The sequence below is a fragment of the Rhyacophila brunnea genome, unplaced genomic scaffold (genome assembly GCF_057557595.1).
Source record: "Rhyacophila brunnea isolate RB1 unplaced genomic scaffold, BYU_Rbru_1.0 scaffold_2, whole genome shotgun sequence".
Lineage (NCBI taxonomy): Eukaryota > Metazoa > Arthropoda > Insecta > Trichoptera > Rhyacophilidae > Rhyacophila > Rhyacophila brunnea.
In genome coordinates, this window is record NW_028232859.1 from 45,261,049 (window position 1) to 45,280,435 (window position 19,387).

The window sequence follows — 19,387 nt, forward strand, 5'->3', positions numbered from 1 at the left end:
GTCTCTGTCTGGAGGTAATTTGATAGTCTGAGTCAATCCGAATAATTTGATTTCTCAGCTCTCTTGACCTGTTCCTGTGGTTTTGCCACCAAATCATGTCAGTTTGGATAATAAAATTCTTCATAATATGCTTATAATCAGTGGTGGCTCGTGGATAGTATATCTGGGGGTGCTGCGGTTGATTAAAAATAAAAATAAATGTTTATTTGGATTATATTTTACCATTACATCAAAATTAAACATAATTTTTTTTTATTTCATTATAAAATTGATTCTTCTGTCCTTTTTCCTTGAAAGAAGGTCTATCACCTTTTAGTTGCTCTCGACATTCTGTCGCGACTCGCGCCGCGTCTAGCTCAGAGGCGTTGTACCCAACAACGTTTGCAACACGAAAATACTGCCAGAGCGGCAGTACCAGACTAAGCTCCGAGCGGCAAGCCCCGCTCCCCGCGCCCCTCCTTCACCTATTCTATCGAAAGTGGTACTGCATGAAATCACGCTATGCATCACTTTCATCGCGGTGTATGATAATTATTATTGGATGTATCAGTGCGCGGGCGAGCTTAACACGTTTTTAAATAATATTGATATTTTCATATAATATACATAAATTTATGTATATTATAATATTACATTTATCACAATTTACTTGGGGGTGCTGCAGTTCCGCATTTCATATGGACGAACCGCCACTGGCTATAATCATAGAATGTCAATCACATCCTACAGGAGTGTCCTTATAATATTATGTCAGTTGAAAGGAAAGAGTCACTCCACCCTGTCTTGACATTCAATTGTGTTGATCTGTTATTACATCCTGGCATTTAGTAATCTGCTGCATCCAGGATAGATAAAAATATAAATTGTCAGATTAGGAATATTATACACAGGTGCACGCCATTCAAATTTTCCTTGAAGCACTCCTAGTACAAATTGAAGGGTGCTTCTCATTTGTGTACAGGGTGGTGTAGTGGATAACATTGAGTATCTTAAGAAGACTCACAACTGTATTGTAAAAATGTTATGTATTACCAAAGAAATGCAATGTTCAGCCATTTAGTAGGGTGAAAGCTCTCGTGATGACTTTGTAAGCTGGATATATTAGGCAAAGCACCTGTTCTGTTCAATTATTATTTATTTCAAACCAAACGCTTGTAGATATTTCTGCTCTTTACCAAAATAATGATTAATTATCATAGGAGGAATGCAAAAGCGAGCGGTGTAATTAATATTTCTTACGACTTTCGTTTTTTATCTTTCCACTTTTAATTTCTTCTATTTCTTTTCCTCAGAATTCACATAGTGCCGAGCAATGCGGGGGGCATCCCTGGAATATTAACCAACGGCATCACCAAATAAGAATTTTATTTAGTTGAGTCTCTTTGATTGTTTGCCCATTAAAAATATATTGTTATTATTTATAAAGTATTAAATGTATGTGAATAACTACTCGTCATTGTTAAGGTAATTTATTTTTGCCGATAATTATCACTAGGTAGGGTTGATATATGTACTAAGGGAAAAAAACTTATTGCACATCTGCGGTTCTGTCTGCGCTTATAACTCTCGCTTTAAGATTTGATTGCGAACAACATTAACTTGGATTAGCGGAGCGGGGCGGTTCCGCCGATAATTATAAGGGTTCTTTTATGCATTGTCGCAATCAATTTTTGAAGTTATTAATAATTGTAAGAATGCCATGCGGCCATGGTTAATGTTATCGTAATATGCTTACTGTTAGAACTACTATCATAGCTTCCGTACTCGATTAATGTATGTCCATTCAGAAATACTCATTCTGTATGCTAATATCTCCTTAGAGTTTATTTGCTGTAGGTTTTAAAAATTAAGGGATACGACCTTGATGTACTTTTCATCCGTTTTTATTTTTAGTTCATCAGTATTATTTTAAGTTTCATTCTGCCAGGGATTGTTTTTTTTTTTTTTTTTTTAAACATTTTTGTTTCGTGTAATTGAGGTCAGTTGATAAACTGCATTTTTGATTCGGTGACGGGGCCACCGTATTGATAAATAGACGGCTGCTTAAAATTTTCATTTGTCGAATGCTTCTTTTATTGTTTAGTTATTGAGAACTTATTAATTTTTTGGTTATCAATCAATATAATAGTTGAAGCTTTCATAGTTTCACTTACTGAAGGATTTTAAGCTGCAGAGATAGGTTATAAATATAAGACATGAGCTGCAGATGAAGGACTTACTTTATTTTGGTTTTTATTATTTCATTCTTCATCATTTATTGCTGTACTATTTATATTATGTTAATGTACTTAAATGATGCATCATGTTTTTCTTAGATTATAGATGACATTTGCTTCTTAAAATAAGTCATACTAATCAAGCGACATTTAAAATATGATAGTATATTATTCTTATTCACCATATTTTAGTTAGCCAATTATTAAAAAGAATCCTTGAAGATTATGGAAATGATTTTTTTTTCTTACTCCAAGACTGTTTCTTTATTTCGTGGGTTAATTTAGTTTTCTTTGAAATTTGATGGTATTTATTTTCCATATTCGATGTTTCGGTGGAATGTTATGAAAACATTTGATTAAATAAACATATTTCTCATTCTTTCCTGTGTTTTACTTTTGTTATCTTAATTTGGACCCATGGTGGCCGTGTTGGTAGAGTGGCTGCTACTGAAGCCTGGTGGGGAAAAAATGCATGTTGGTTTATTCAATGTAACCATTGCAACCCAATGCAAGCACACCTTATCCTGATAATAATAGTAATTTACCTGTGACTATTAGCAGGAATCATCTCCAATGGTTCAATTTCTTGAAAAATGAAGACTTATCTAGTTCTGGATATTTTATCTTAATTCAAAAACCTCAAATATATTATTTTTTCGAGATATCCTTATCAAGTGGAGCATATTGTGGACATTAAAATATTAGTACTAAAACTACTGGTACTGTCATAAAATGAATTCCCATACTATGGAATATTTTTTTAGTTTGCAGAAAAATCACCATCTTTCCAGTCGTAATGCCACTGCCATTTTTAGGTATTGTTATTGTGATATTTCGCGTAAAAAAAACATCAGCTTTATCAACGTAGTATCCGATGTCGCATAAAAAAACATCAGCTTTATCAGCGTAGTATCCGATGTCATGATTAATAATAATTGAGCATACATCACACAATGCCCTTTATTATACTCATAACATAAAAAAAGGGATAATGAGCACCATATTTTATTACTACAGTTGACAAATTTTGAAATATAAACAATCATTTATAAAATGTGGCATTAAAAAAGTTCCATCAGAAAGTCAATATATCGCCTCATGGTATTTTTAGCAAATACGCAAAGCCGTTATATCGGATCTGTGGTATTCTAAGGGTTAAACATGTTGAAATTATAATGTATTTATTGTAATTTCATTGTAATGTATTTATTGGAAAATAACTGGCTTCAAAACTACAAAAATAAAAGGATAAGTTCTGGTTGCATTTTCAGCTCTGTAGGTAAAATTTCATGATTCAGAATGGGAGGTATGTATGAATGAATGCAATCCTGGAGTGTGTACATAGGGATCATTGATAAATAATGTGAAGGGTTGGGGGAGGGGTTTCATTTGTAGTTCCAAGATCTCTGATGGTGCTAGCTGTCAATTCTTGGCGGGAAGATATTTTATTAAAATAAAACAATATATAAGTACATATTACTTACTCTCCATAGTTTAATAACGATCAGGACTTTATCTCATCTGTTTTAATATAATTGGAAAGTCTTAGTGGGAACAAACTTGTCATGCGCGTCTATTCTATACACAAGACTGCTTTCGGCAGCTATCTACGGTAGGTTTGTATCGAAGTATTAGCACTTATTATATTATTACAATAAGTTAGCCGTCAAACCTGTCCATCTTACTCTAAAATTTACCACAGCCAAAAGAGGTACTGTTAAAACATAGCACTTATTGTAATTGTTACAATAAGTGCCAACATTTCGATACAAACCTACCCTAGATAGCGGCCGAAAGCAGTCTTGTGTATAGAATAGACGCGCTGGTCGTTATTAAAATGTGTTTAATTTTAAATATTATGGAAACTATATCTATGTTAAAATTTGTACTGGTGACTAAAACACAATTTTCACGAGTGATTTTTTATTGGGCTATTTTTGGATTGACTAAAATGTTACGTGGCCACTGCTGCTTTTGATTTATTTTGTATCGGAAGGAAGAGTTTGAATTCAGCGGGTAGCTCATCTTCAGAATAGAGTCTATCGGAGAAGTAGACGCGTCTGATGCGGCAGTTGGCGTGGATTTGCACCCTCAGCGTTTCAACATAGTTGGTTCCGTAGGCACGCCGTGTGAAGTCTGCCAGATTGAATTGTATCTGATTCCATCCTTCGTCCAACCTCATTGGCATCGTGCAAATGAAAGGCTTCACTCTGGTAGCTGATTGATAATTGCTGGCGCGAAATCTTCTACGGACATTTTTGTCATCCAATACCTGGAAGCAGTGTGACATAAATACAAACTAATTCTTTAATACATTACAAAGCTCATTCATAAACTAAAAGGTCTCTATAATACATAATATTAAACTTGCACCACCAGGCAGTGTAAGAATTGTTAAAAGAGTGCTAAAAGGCCATGCAGATAGTCAGATTTGGTTGGGTTTGTCATAATATCAATAATGAGTTCCGTGTATTTAAAATATCTTCACTCTGAAATTACAAAAGCATGGTTGGTAATATTAATGGAATTTGAGATAATACAAGTTTCAATGTGATTAGTGTGGTGCGTTAGTGACTAATTGGTAAGGCACATTGGCTGGAATTTGATGGATGCGGATTCGGGTCCTGCCCAGTAGGTACTAATATTTTTTCTAATAAGTATATTTCTGAGGTGTTTATGTATGTTCAATATCAGGTTGTGGAAGACAATTTTATCAGATGAGATGTTCCGTTAACCAGTTTGGTCGGGCTGATCACTACAATGTGAACTTAACCAAATCTGAGCGTCTGCGGTTTTATAGTATTGGAAGAAAATTTAAGATACTTTTTTAGACAAGCCTAATTGCAGTAATCACTATACCGAAATTCGATTCATAAAATTATGTAGTTGCAATTTCAAATTCATGATAATCATTACTAGGCATCTTACTTATGACCCACCTTTCGCATTCCAATAATCTAGGAGGCAGCGGCTTAACCTAACTTTACTCATTTTAAGAAAATCTGCCTAGTTTCAGAACCACCATCATACGCGATGAAATTTTCAACTGTAATAATTCATGGAATACCAGGGCACTTAATAAAATTAAAACAGTCAACAGAAACATACCTGAACTTCAAAAGTGAAGTACTTTTTCAAATTTTTGATTATCATAACTAAGAATGGTAATTTTATCCCTAAAGTCTTTTTGGGATCTGCTGGGCAAGTTATATACGTGGTGCTGACATTCGTTCCGACTATTTCCAACACAAGGCTTTGAATATCATTGTCGGTAATTCGTTTGATATGGCCATTTCGAACTTTCTTATCCCAAATTTGAAGAGGTTTACTGCCGATACTGTATAATATTGATAAGAACCCGGACTGAAATGTGTTTTTGAACATTTTGATTATTACAAAAAGAACTTCAATTGCGTTACTACGGTGACGTTTGATCGATATTGTTTCACAACATAATAATTTTGACAAAAATGTAAACAAAAATTTTAAACCAGAACCACAAGGAGATCTGCCATTATGGGGCTGCCAGCTCTCTTATAAGCATAGATAATAAACTTAATCGAAAGATTATCAAGAAACCTCTTTGCCTATATGCGAATAGGTATTTTTAGGCGTATTGAAATACATTAGGTGACTTCTAAAACATTAATTATTTACGTTAATGTTGATGAAAAAAAAAACATGTAATAAACCACGTCTTGTTTGAATTTCATATTTTGAATCCTTATTTATGAAAAATTTAGAAATGTTAATAAATTCAAGAATCAAATGATATAGTTGAAACTTCTAATAAATGGTATATTTTTAATGTAATTATAATAAGGCATTTATATTATTGATGCCTAAATACTGCATTATTGTAATTCCAGTTACTGCTTCTGACGGAACAGGAAAACGAAAAGCTGTCAATCTGCCATCTGGAAATCATAGATAATATTGCTGATAATATCATGGAGGTCGTGGAAAATTGAAGTGCCGCTTAATTATGTTTTATTTGAATTCGTATATTATTTCAATAATATCTTCAAATAAATTCTGTGTCATATAGTCTTTAAAATTGATAGTGAATATACAATAGCAATGTCTTCCAAAAGGTTAGTAACTTTGTTTTGTTGTGAACCATAACTGACATGATTTTGACAATCATTGTCTAGTTTGGTTTGATGCCTGCAATTACCTTTATTTGCCATAATTTAGGTTTCCGATACCGTTTTGGCCTTAAGAATGTCTTCGTACGTATTCGCACAACATTCATATCGTTTTATTTATGAAAATAATCCTCGTTTTTAGTCAATTTTGGATGGTTTCTTACATATTATTTCAGTTAAGGTTTTGAATGTGTTTTCTTCTTGTATGAAACAAGTGGTAAGGGTGTAAATATTTGAGGAAAGCTCTCCAAGTCAAGTTATATACCAGAAACTAGATTTATAATGAGATATTTCTTACTCCAATTAGCTGGTCTTCTCTGCCATACAAGTTTCACATGTGACAGCAATGTTATATGTTTACAGTTTGTGTTGTTTTCTTAGTACCATAATCTGATATTGTCTAGTACTTCTCCGTTGTAGGTATAACTCGTTGGAAATAATACTTCCTGTTAAAGGATATTAATTAGTACCTACGTAATTAAATTAGTAATTTTGGAGGAAATTTATTAATTTAAGTATTTTAATAAAAAAAAATCATCCAACTAATTAATTGCAAATGAAGTGATATTTATAAGAACAGAATATCTGCAATGTAGTAATGAATAGAATGCTGTATCTAAATAGAAAACTGCAGCTGTATCGTATTTATGTTTGGCTCCAGAGTTCTTGTAAAATTAACGTCTGTTAATATAATCCGTGAAGACACATGCCCCCTATGCTGGACTGAGAATGGCCATTTAAACTAGAAACACATTACCATCACATCACTTGACTTCATTTACTAAAACCATCAGAACATTCAATAATAAAAACTGACAACCTACATAAAGATTGTGTCAATTACCTGTCATTTATAGCTCTTTTCCAAACCATTAGAATCAAAGATATGTGAGAGATCATTTAACTCGAAAAATGTGTAAAACTGCAGAACATTAAAAAACGTTCTACCACGTGTGAGGTGACTTCAGTGTGGTTAAATATCAAGTAATACGATATTGCAAAAACTTTGCCCGTGGGGCGAAATTACTGTGAGGTCACGTGTGTTCACGTGATGTGATGGTAATGTGTTTCTAGCATTACCCTCTAGTAAACAGTAAATCAACTAAAAAGATAAATAAAACTAGTATTGGGAAATGATAATAAGTTGATAATGATAAATGTTGAGTGACCATATTATAGGGAAAGTTAAATTAAATAAATGTATGACGTCTTTTAGTAGCGATGACTGCCTATTGGAGTAGGTACTTAAACGGTTCGTAACCATAAAGAACAGTAGGTACTACCTTACAACATTTAATTACCCAAATATTGAAAATATTAATATGATATTGCTATTTATGCTCGTTCACAATGGCTAAGCGGTTATGCGCCAAGCATATAATGTCGTGGGTCCTGAGTTTGAATCCCGGATCTGGCAAATTCACGTGTTGTTTTTCAATTTGTGTTTGGAGTCAGGGTATGGACCTAATAGGTTGAGCAAGTGGCTAACATCCTTTTCTCGTAAAAAAATCATTCAACCTGCACTCTGTGGCACCCCATATGATTTTATTAGGATCGAACATGGAAAAAAACATGTATAGGTACATAATACAACATAATGAAAGAAGTGAAATCTTATAAGCTGACAACCAATATTAAACTGCGTATTTAAATAATTGGATGTAACGGCCCTGAAATCTATGGTTTGGATAAAAGCAAATAAGCTCAAATACCTATAGCCTCAATTACATTGAGCTTCTTTACGAGCTGTGTGTTGGCGAATTTATAATCTGCCTGTAAAGTCGCCCAGTGTAATCATCGAACAAGCTAACATGTTCGATGATTACACTGGGCGACTTTACAGACAGATTATAAATTCACCAACAAACAGCTCGTAAAGAAGCTCAATGTAATTGAGGCTTATCCATTGCATGAGTGTGACTCCCACACTCTCTATTTGTCTCTCGAGTGGTACCATTCCAAAATATTAGTCTCTTTGCAAGCTATCGTCGAGCTGAAATTTGACATCAAGATGGTGAATTATAGTTTTTATACATTTTAAATGCATATAATCCATTAATTCCATTAAAATAGTATAGATGTCTCTGGTGCTGCAATAATTTAAATATACACAAAAAACTGGCTAATTATTGTATATTGTGGTTACAATATACGATATGCCGATGATACTGTGCTGATTGCTGATAGTTTAAAGAGTTTACATCAACTGGTAGAAAAGGTTAATGAGGTCAGTAATTCTTATGGTTTAAAAATGAACCTCAAGAGAACAGCGATACCAGACACCAACACAAATTTTGTCATTAACAGCGAACCAATCGAACGTGTGACCCATTATATATATTTATGTACATAGGTCAATGAGAAATGAGACCAGTCTCAGGAAATAAAAACTAGAATTGAGATCGCAAGGAGCGCCTTTCTCAAAATGAGACGCCTCCTTTGCAATCGAGATCTTAACCTAGGTCTGAGACTGCGTATGGTACGTTGTTATGTGCTCTCAATTCTTTTCTATGGTATGGAAGTATGGACGCTAAACCAAGAGATGTCACGGAGACTTGAAGCTTTCGAGATGTGGCTGTATAGACGCATCCTCAAAATTCCTTGGACTGACCGGGTGACAAATGTTGAAGTTCTCAATCGAATGGGGAAGGACCGAGAAGTTCTACGTAGTATCAAAACCAGGAAACTACAATACCTCGGCCACATTTTGAGAGGACAAAAATACAGCAATCCCCAACTCGTCATTCAAGGAAAGATCAATGGGAAGCGTAGCAGAGGACGGCGCCGCATTTCGTGGCTTAAGAACCTCCGTGATTGGTACGAGTGCAGCTCCACCGAACTGTTCCGGGTAGCAGACGACAAAGATAAGATCGCCTTGATGGTGGCCGACCTCCGCTAGGGGATGGCACAATAAGAAGAAGAAGTGGTTAATACAAGTCTAGCTAGATAGATGCCACTTTGTTAAAGCATATGGATACCACACGGCGCCTCTAATAGTCCCTTTTACTTGCCAGTCATCTTGCATTATTCCAAGTCATGCCACCATTCCGTAGCTCCGTCGTCTACACTCTGTGGATGGTATTTAGTAGCCTTCCAGGACGCCGAAATCCGGTTAGCTTAGCAAGCCAAGTTAAATTTTCTTGAAGCATCTGCAGTACGAGGCTGAGCCAGGTCCAACATCTCCTCTTCACTCTCAGTTTGCGAGAGGTTGCATAGTCTGCTCTCTTATTTCATTGTTATTTGTAAAGTTATATCACCACACACTCAGTATCCGCCGTAAACATCTATTCTCGAAGCTCATTCTACGGCTGTTTTGAGCCTTCATAAGGTACTATGTACCTACCGTTACCGTAAGACAGCACCGTCAGAATGCAAGCGCTGAATAGGCTGCATTTTGTTTTAACCGAGTGTAGTAGAGAGCCCAGATATTCCACATCGAGTTGAATGTTGTTCCAGGTGTGATGTGCACCCCCAGGTATTTGAAGCTGTCAACTCACACATATTTTGCAAGTCGCTTATCATGGGGATGTCTGGATCAGGACAGGTGCTATTGCACAAAAAAATGGTTTTTCCCATTGATTCTTAAACCGACGCAAGATGAATTATTATGCAGCCTGTCGATAGTCTCTTGAATGCTCTTGATTGAGTTATCGTGCCTTATCGGATCCCTTCTTCTCATCAATAGGATGCTTACCAAAATCTTTCATGGAACGTTGATTTGTGTGATGCTTCAACAATTTGAAGCAGCAGAGGAGGCAGCTAGTAGAGCTTGTTATTTGATTTTTTGACTTTTTTCGATTCTCTACATTTAAGAATTCTCGATTTCAAAAAAAAAAAATTCTCCAGAATTCGAGATTGGTTTATTGATTTCTCGAGAAATATCTTTTTTTTAAACACATCGGCGTATTCCAAGTCACACAGCTTCACCCTTGGGGCGACAGCTATCCCTCGGGTCTATGAAAAAAAAAGAATTTCTTTTTGTTATTTTTTAGTACTTAAATACATAGTAACAATTTCTCGAAATTCTTAGGGCTTGCGCAGACAGAGAGCGGTCGGAGTTCTGCGTTCAACCGACCGTTGACCGCTAACGTTCAGGGACAGCAGACAGGTGGCGGTCAACAATAAGCGTTCTATTTGTTTACAAACGTTGTACTGACACAAGCGCTGCATAATGCGAGACAGCTATATTCCGACTGCGAGTGGAAGTGAGAAAGCACCGCTGTTGCGCACTCACTCCCCCGTGTGGTTTCGCTCTATGTTGTGTGACTGCTCAAATTCCTATGACGGGACTGGACGGGAGGTACGGCGTTCTTTGTAATTCCGGGCATAGAACTCCAGAACTCTAGCGTTCCAATTGACCGGCGCGGTCTGACCGCCGGCTGTGTACCCATACAGTATGAAGTCCATATAGTACAAAGAACGCCGAACTCCGAACGCGGAACGCAGACCGCCTGACCGCGCTCTGTCTGCGCAAGCCCTTATTGTTCATTTTTCGAAAAATAGGAAATCTCGAAATTTCTGGAATTTTTTTCTCGAGGTTCAAAATTCAACTTTCATAATTATTTCTTGAGAATTCTCAAGACAAGATTTCTTGATCACAACCTCTAGTTGCAAGCTGAAATGATGTCAGGAAACATTCGAATTGCTCATTATTGATTATTAAGTTTGCGGCAGGCCACCGTTCGCAGTCCCATTGGATGATTCAGAAGTTTCCTGATATCATTTCTGCTTGGTGCCACCTCTGCTGCTTCAAATTGGCGCTTGTCTACGCTTTCTTGGGTCTGGTATAGTATAGTCAGTCGGGGCGTTCCTCGGGTTGGTCAGCCTGGCTAGCTTTCCTATTCCATTCCACTTTGGCTGTCCACTTCTAATCTCATAATCAACATTTTGTGTTTAAAAACATTAAAACGATTTTTTTAAATTACAAGTTAGACTTAAATTGTGCGTTATTTGGATTTGTACTAGTACCTTATCGTATTTTATGAATATGTTTATCATTAAAATCTGTAGTTTGATAAATTCTTTAGAAGGTGAGGAAATGATTTTTGAAAAAAAATTGTAAATAATTTTAACATATTTGTTCCTTATTTAAAAATATCGAATTTTGTAGACTATATAAATAATATTATCCACGATTCTCAAATCATAAAATTGAATGTGAGAGGTATAGATTAGTAGTAGTCCCTCCCATGGCCCCCACAAGGGGGGGGGGGGGGGGCTGACAGGACTCTAGCCTAGGGGCCCGGCATGACGGCTCGACCAGATAAATGAGATAAATACACATCTTAAATTTGCTCTAATAGCAAAAAAAGTCGCCTTCGGCTCTAGTTTACTTCGGAGTTATTACCATTTTAAAATATATGGTGTTGGGACGTGTTGAATAATACTCGACAACTCCATAATTCGATGTGTTAAAAAATCGCTATTTCGAATATAATGGAATTTTATTTGACCTCGAACACCATTTGAAAAACAATACTGGAGAGCGCCAGACGCCTTTAACCATAGCGATAGATAGGGGGGCCGCCCAAGATCCTGGCCTGGGGGCCCGCTTCAAGATGTGGTGGCCATGGTCCCCCCTTTTGAGCAGTCTAGCACACCCCTACTGTCCCCTTTCATTGAAATAGTAGGTATGTATTGAGAATCATGGTTACCTGCGTTAGATTTTCTTATAGTATTGTATTCGTGTGGAAAAACGTATCCGGTGCATTGGCGGCCGTGAAAAATACTAAGTATGCATCCGTAGAGGTTAATAACTTTCTCTCGCGTCATTCTATTCTTGTAACGATGTAACGGCTGCCGGTCGACTCTATTGCATTCGGGTGGGACCTGCGACCACGCAATTCTCTTCCTTTTTCTACCAACAGTGTAACATAAATAATATTATCATGTATTTAATATCCCGATTATTCGTGATTGTAAATGCCAATCTCTAAATAAAAGAATGCATAATATAACATAGTTTGTAAAGAATCAATAATTAGCGGTGATTGACTTTTTATAATATATTTCAACGTCATATAACATAATAATGTGTAATCGAATCTTAGGAGTGCAAGGGAATGGGACAACTGGGCGCCAGGACAATTGGGCGCCGCACTGTCGAATGAAATAAATAGACGTTCGTTACAATTTGATACAGAAAGTAGACGAAGAATTTTAATCAATTTCTACCTTTACTACTTAGTAGCTTTAATTCATTTTGTTCTTAACATAATGTTTTTTTTTTATTGCGGATTGAGAATTATTATGCCTGAGGCTTTATATAAAAAAAAGAATTTTCTTCAAGTTGGAACTTAAATATATCTACAATGAAATCATTATTTACGTGTGCATATTTAAATTCTCAATAAGTATCTATGAAATAATAATATTAAATAATATCTTTTAAAAGTACTTACCTATAATTCACGAACGTCTATTTATTTTCGAATTTCATTCGATTGCGTTGCGCCCAGTTGTCCCGGCGCCGTGTCGTCCTAGACCCGAATACAATGCTTATAATTTGGCCATGCAATGAAGTTCCACGTTTGAATCCCTTTTCACACATAAGTAGGGTTGTGGTTATGTGAATATTAGGTACATATTCCTAATTATTTTTTTTACTAATATGTCACTTGTAATCCTTTAATACTCGGGATGTCAAATACAAAATAAATTATCTAATTTTAAATGTGCATAATATCACAATACCTATACGATGCCCCGTGTAATTCACTGGTATTGGTTAAAAAACTTATTTTTAATTGGAGAGGAACTTAATTCGAGAGCAACTAAATGACACAATAAATAAATAAAATCCATGAGAAGGAATGCATCCTGAAAGTATGTGCATTTTAAATGAAACTTTGTCTCACTTTGCGTTTACTCAATACTATTGGGTTTCATTCCGATGAGTTAATAATGTAATATCGTTATACATAATATTATATCTCTCGAATCGTTTACTCTTAACGAGTTATCTCACAGTGGAAAGTACACTACAATAAATTCTGTGTACGAACGGAAAAGGGAGATAAGTCTGAAAATTAATCATTACATTAGGTATATGCGTAAATGAGAAACGAGAGTCAAATCGACGCTGCTTTATTAGTAAAATTCACACAGAAGTCCGACAAAGTTATCTAAAATCTTGTCCGGAAATTTGTACGTATGCAGTTCGCCGTATCACACTACACCGTGAAATGTTGTATCGGAAATATATGGCCGTATATTATAGACCGTCCAACCTCTTTGGGTCGTATAGTACTGACATAAAATTTATGTCTAAATAAAACACGGTTCTTGTCGGTTTACACTTTACAGGAAGCCAGCAGCAAACGGATTTAAAAAAAAGCCGGTATACTGGATTATTTGTTAGGTTAGGTTAGGTTTTCATTCTTCAATTCATGAATTTTGCCAAAATCAGCTATTAAAATTGAATTAATGTTCATCTTGAATCTAATAAAATTGGAGACCATATAATATACGGTCATCTCTTTCCGATAAGATAGCTCACGGCAAACTGTGCCACGGTGAAATGTTTTACGTACAATTTACATGTAACCGTCTAAAAAAGAACTCTGGCTCTCCTAAAAGGTAGGTAGTGGATTTTTTTGATTTACCTCCCTTTTCATTTCGCCCAAAGGCTATTAATATTTTTTTAGAATTGTATCACACAATTGCCAATATTCCGTTGGTAGAATTCCGTGCTGCACTCTTCTTTTTCAAAATTGGAATATTAATATCTTCATATTAATTATCTTCGAACAAATTGGGAATAATACTTATGTATTTACACGAAATTTGAAAACAAATGGAAAAGTTTGATATTTGTGATTGTATTTTGTTTTTATTGAACACTGTTCAAGAATGGAACGATTTACATCGATTTTAAATAAAACCGTCTTTCGTCACTACCTAGATAAAATAATTCGCAACGTTCCCGAATTTCTCTTGAAAGTGTCGGTGTTGCCAATTTGTTGGTTTCGTGAAAATTGAAAACACGATATAAAAAAAAAAATACACGACCAAGCCGTTACGTTAGGTTTTAGATGCCAGAATCACTTTAGTAACTAAACGTCTATCTATCGGATTTGTCGCGACGTGCATAACATCGGTCGACTGAAAACGACAGTGCTTTATTATAAAACACTCATTATTATTTTATCTCCGCGTTATTTGTAATTAAATTTTATCTTGCGGATATTGTAAACTAAATAAAATATTATATTTTTATATTAAAAGCGATTCGAGAGTGGAAATTCCTACAGACAATGTTTTTTTGCTAATAGTTTTAGTGAATGTGAATGATATTATTGTGCAATCACTGGTGTCGAGTGTTCTTGTTTAGTTTTTGAAAATGGAAGCTGGTAGTTTTCCCGCGCCCGCCGTCGCCGACCCGGAAGTTGTACGAATGCGTATACAAATCCGGAAACCGGTCTGGTTAGATTATCTCTGAAATTATTATTAATCACAGTTTTCAATCAAATACCCATCCGATAAAAACAATTAACCAATTGTTTTCCTGCTTTGTTATGTTACCGCAACATCCAAACATTAACTCGCATTACGTTTTGCTATCTTATTTATTGATTTTGATTTTGCGGGGGAATTTCATTTTAGCAAGATTTTATAGAATTTAATAAATTGTCTTCCTGACAGTTTTTTTTTCAGAATTTAAAGCAATTGCCGATATATTTATATACATTTTGTAAAAAAAAATAGTTTGCAACGGTGACTAATTTTAATAACTTAATATTTAGGTGTATTCGGTATCTATATCGTCGTTGATCTGTTAAAGCTAAAACTTCCGAAGTGATATTTTATCAAAATGCCATTTTTCTATATTTACTGGTCGTTTATATTAGACTGCGTAGCTTAGTAAAACTCTCTCAATATACCATACTTACCACCATAATTAAAATATTATTAATTATAGAGATATCTGATGTAACGTATTGTATTATTAAAATCAGAAAGCAATACATCCAATGTACGTAGGCATCAGATCGGAGCTATTACAAGCACTCGATATACTATTTAGATAAACCAAGTTAGTCAGGGATTTCCTTCTTCCTTCCTTTTATGTGCTCATGAAGCAGTTTTTGTCTGTAATATAATGGTACCCCCATGGCCCGGATCTTTGACGGGACCCCTACCTATCGCTAAGGTTAAAGGTAGTGCAATGCTCAGCGTTTCCCAAATGTTGTTCCACGGAACCCCAGGGTTCTGCGAGGTAAAATTATAGATATTCCGTGTATTTTTAGCGATTTTTTGTATTCTTAAATAAATTCACAATTATTATCGAGTTAGTACCTACTCGGTATCAAATGCAGATCGCGACCCCCTTTTATGGTAGCCAAGTAACATGTGACCCCTCGCCATGTTAGATGAATAGCCATTTTTATTAGAGTCAGGAAACATATTAAAAATAATTATAATGTAAAACTCTTCACGTTAATTATCATTTAATTATTATATCAATCATAAAATTTATTTTGCTTTGACGATGTTTGCATGTGAATTATCAATTACTTATTACATTTTCTTTTATGGTATTTTTTATATGGCTTATCAATGGTTTGGAGACAAGGTTTTTATTAATTCTGCAATATTGAAAGATTTACATTGAGGACTGTTTCGGGTTATGGACCCATCCTTAGAGTACGTGAATGTAAAACATAAATATAAGGAAATTTCAATACGTCATAATTATCAACAGTGGTGGATTCATGACCAGATGAATCCCGCCACTTGTTCATGTTATCCTCCCAGTGTTTAGCTATCTCGTATTTTCGATGAACACATTCAGTTTTATGACCCAGTAAGTTTTGGGGTGGGAATAATGTTGGCAGACCACAAAACAAAAGTTCAAACACGCGCGTTAATATCATTTTACTCCCTACTTCAATTATAGTTTGTCAATTTATGACTACGGCCGTATGTTGTAGCTTAACCACTGGGGAATGACAAAAGAAATGGCGTTTATCAAAAAAACACTACCTTATTCTTAGGTCAATAATTATTATAAAGCAATCATTATTCATAAGATGTTTATCACACTTGAATGATCAGACATAGCTTATAATAAGTATCTTTAGAATTATCTTCAAATGTGTTAATCTTGCCGATTTTTTGAATAATAAAATGCCTAATTCTTGTCAAATTTGGGATCACAGAGATTATCAATATATTTTTTTATCGTGAATATTTTACAAAAATTATCTCGTCATAAATTATACTAATGGTTTTATAAATGCGTTTAAAAATTAATAAATATAAAAAATCTTAACACCACTGCACAGTTATGTACCGAAATATGACTATATTCTAAAACATTAGAGCGAGAGGTTTAAAAGAATACTATTTTATGTAACAAAAGTACTTTATGCAGTCATCAAATGTTTAAAATAACTATAAAGTATAATAACGCTTTAAAATTATATAAATAGATTATCTACAACGTTTAAGGAGTGTCCAGGATCATGGTTTGAAAATACAATAAAAACTCAATTTTGACCTACGACGAGCATGTGGGCCGTTAATACATAATAAGAATAACATAATGTAGGTATTCGATATCGTATCCAAATTCTGAATTTATTTTTTTCCCGCGCATTAGTCTTGCAGTCAGCATTAAATAAAGAATGCTTCGCGATTTATGAGTTTTATGACCTATTATTTTTTCTTAATCTAAAAACACTTTATTTTTAGATTAATTGTCTATTATTCGTATTTACCCACCAATCTAAGTGTATACATCGTGCAATGACTATTCAAATAGCGTCCAGATTTTTTTTTGTGGGCACTGAAGTAAACTGGGAGTGTTTTTTTTTACAAATAGTTGGCCTCCAGCCAGGGATTTGTAACGAATGTTCGGCATACTGTGAGATGTCACGGAAACGTCTCCGAATTTATTTTGTGTGGCTGTTATGCATGCACGCAATTATTGTCATCACCGCGATGCACAGGACGATGTCTTTTAAACTTTACGCATTCAAACGATGTTTTAAAATTTCGCCGCACGTAATCTCCGATGCAAAGATGAATTCAGCCCACTTTGGTTCAACAGACCGACATGCACGCAAAATTTGAATTTTTGAAATTGTCAATCCCTATCCCTATAATAATTACTCTAAAATCTCTTAGATAACACATTTTTCTTATTAAACGCCATTTTGTTGATTTTTTAACATTTCCAATTTGAATCGTGTATAATCTTACCTTACCTAATCTTTTTCAAAGTCGTATTTTCTATCCGCCATCATACTTTTTTATATTATTATCTTACCTTCAATGTGTCACAAATTAATTGTAGTGTCATTTAATATTTTCTATATACTCGATTTATTATCACAAAAATAAGAATTATTATTGTAGCAAAACATTTTAAAATCTTAAAATTGGGGAGTGGTGAACAATAAGTTTTTACAAGAAATAAATGCTTAATCTATTTCATCTCTAATTCGTACGAAAATATTATCTGATTTGCATTACACCATAGACTAACATACTATACTAGCTGAGCCAGCTGGCTCTCGCCAGTCTGTCTCGCTAGGTCTTGCAGACAGCTTTTCGTCATAGTGACTTGGTGTTGGATTTTAATATAAAAATTGTAAAGTGTGTATAGACGGCGCCATAGTTTTCCCTTCGGGATGGATTTTCATTCACGTCAGACAATTGAAAATTTATCTGATTTGTCAGTTTTACGATCTGCATGTCGTCACTGCCAATACAAATTTGGAGTCATGTGCGTAGTCTATTCTGGAGTCTGGCCTTCTCAATATCATCTGACACCATTTCAGACTGCTAAGCCTAGCAGAACAGCTGGCAATCGCCGATTGCTACCACTGTCATTTTAATTTGAATACAATATATGTGTAGGTATGTGCATTTAAATATGATAAATAATTATACATCTCAATCGTGATTATCATAAATAGCGATCCAATATAACGCGAATATTAATCTCTTTCGGGTCCCATTTACATAATAGAAAAAGGTTAGCAGCATAAAAAATAAATTTAAACAATATAGTTTCCCGGTGCGGGACATTCATATCGAGACAAATGTTGATAAACAATGAAGCAATACATATTATATCTGATAAGAATAGGAATTTATAAGATCTTAAGATGTGGAATCAGCTTAAAAAGGCCTTCATCCAGCAGTGGATTGATACAGGTTGATGACGATAATGACGATATAAATGGGTAGGTATATAAAATCACAAATTTAAAAAAATATTGCAGTTTATATGACCAAGAAGAGTAGAATTAGGTTGGGATAACCTTCATCCAGCAGTGGATTAATCTTGGTTGACGATGATAATGACGATATTATGAATGGGTAAATATAATATCAGCAATTTTGATAAATATAGCAATTCATATGACCGACAGAAATTCAAACAACTTAGAGAGGCCTTCATCCATCGGTGGATTGATTCAGGCTCATAATGATAATGGAAATATAAATAGATATAATATAATATTAGCAATTCAAATAATACAGCAATTCAAATGACAGAAAGGAGTAGAATCAGGCATGGGAGGCCTTTATCCAGCAGTAGATGGGTTCAGGTCAATGATGATAAGGACGATAGAAATAGGTATAATATAGTAGTAGAATCAGGTTGCGGAACTCTTCATCCAGCAGTGAACTGATCCTGGTTGATGATGATGACGATATGAATATGTAGATAAATGTAATATCACCGATTTTGATAAATACAGAAATTCATATCACAGAAAGGAGTAGAATCAGGCTAAGGAGGTCTTTAAGTAGTGGATTGGTTCAGGTGGATGATGATGATGATGATGACGATATGAATATGTAAATAAATATAATATCACCGATTTTGATAAATACAGAAATTCATATGACAGAAAGGAGTAGAATCAGGCTAGCGAGGTCTTTATTAAGCAGTGAATTGTTTCAGGTCGATGATGATGATGATGATAATGATGATAATAACAATATGAATATGTAAATAAATATAATAACACCGATTTTGATAAATACAGCAATTCATATGACAGA

The 19,387-nt window shown here is 34.7% G+C and overlaps 3 protein-coding genes across 6 annotated transcripts in view; 2 read left to right on the forward strand and 1 right to left on the reverse strand.

Annotated features, from left to right (window-relative positions):
- stau (double-stranded RNA-binding protein Staufen) overlaps positions 1–2,597 on the forward strand; it is a 33,561-nt gene extending 30,964 nt beyond the window's left edge. For both annotated transcript variants that reach the window (XM_085947691.1, XM_085947692.1), the window contains one exon: positions 1,293–2,597. In XM_085947691.1, the coding sequence (XP_085803817.1) occupies positions 1,293–1,359 (67 nt within the window). In that variant the 3' untranslated portion in view covers positions 1,360–2,597. The remainder of the gene's footprint in view (positions 1–1,292) is intronic.
- Positions 1,931–5,740, reverse strand: Bug22 (cilia- and flagella-associated protein 20). 2 transcript variants are annotated; one of them, XM_085947717.1, is made up of 2 exons: positions 5,325–5,740; positions 1,931–4,488 (listed from the first exon to the last, which is right to left on the reverse strand). In XM_085947717.1, the coding sequence occupies exons 1-2, from the start codon at positions 5,598–5,600 to the stop codon at positions 4,171–4,173; spliced, it is 594 nt and encodes a 197-aa protein (XP_085803843.1). In that variant the 5' UTR covers positions 5,601–5,740; the 3' UTR covers positions 1,931–4,170. The 2 variants fall into 2 exon arrangements, with proteins under 2 accessions (XP_085803843.1, XP_085803844.1); XM_085947718.1 differs by having other exon boundaries at positions 4,123–4,488; positions 5,708–5,740.
- A 388-nt stretch (positions 5,741–6,128) lies between these two features.
- Positions 6,129–19,387, forward strand: part of hpo (serine/threonine-protein kinase hippo) — a 33,977-nt gene continuing 20,718 nt past the window's right edge. Inside the window, exon 1 of one of the 2 annotated variants that reach the window (XM_085947694.1) lies at positions 6,129–6,310. In XM_085947694.1, the coding sequence (XP_085803820.1) occupies positions 6,297–6,310 (14 nt within the window). In that variant the 5' untranslated portion in view covers positions 6,129–6,296. Of the gene's footprint in view, positions 6,311–13,745; positions 14,789–19,387 lie in introns of those variants that run through there. The other variant, XM_085947693.1, reaches the window with a different exon arrangement.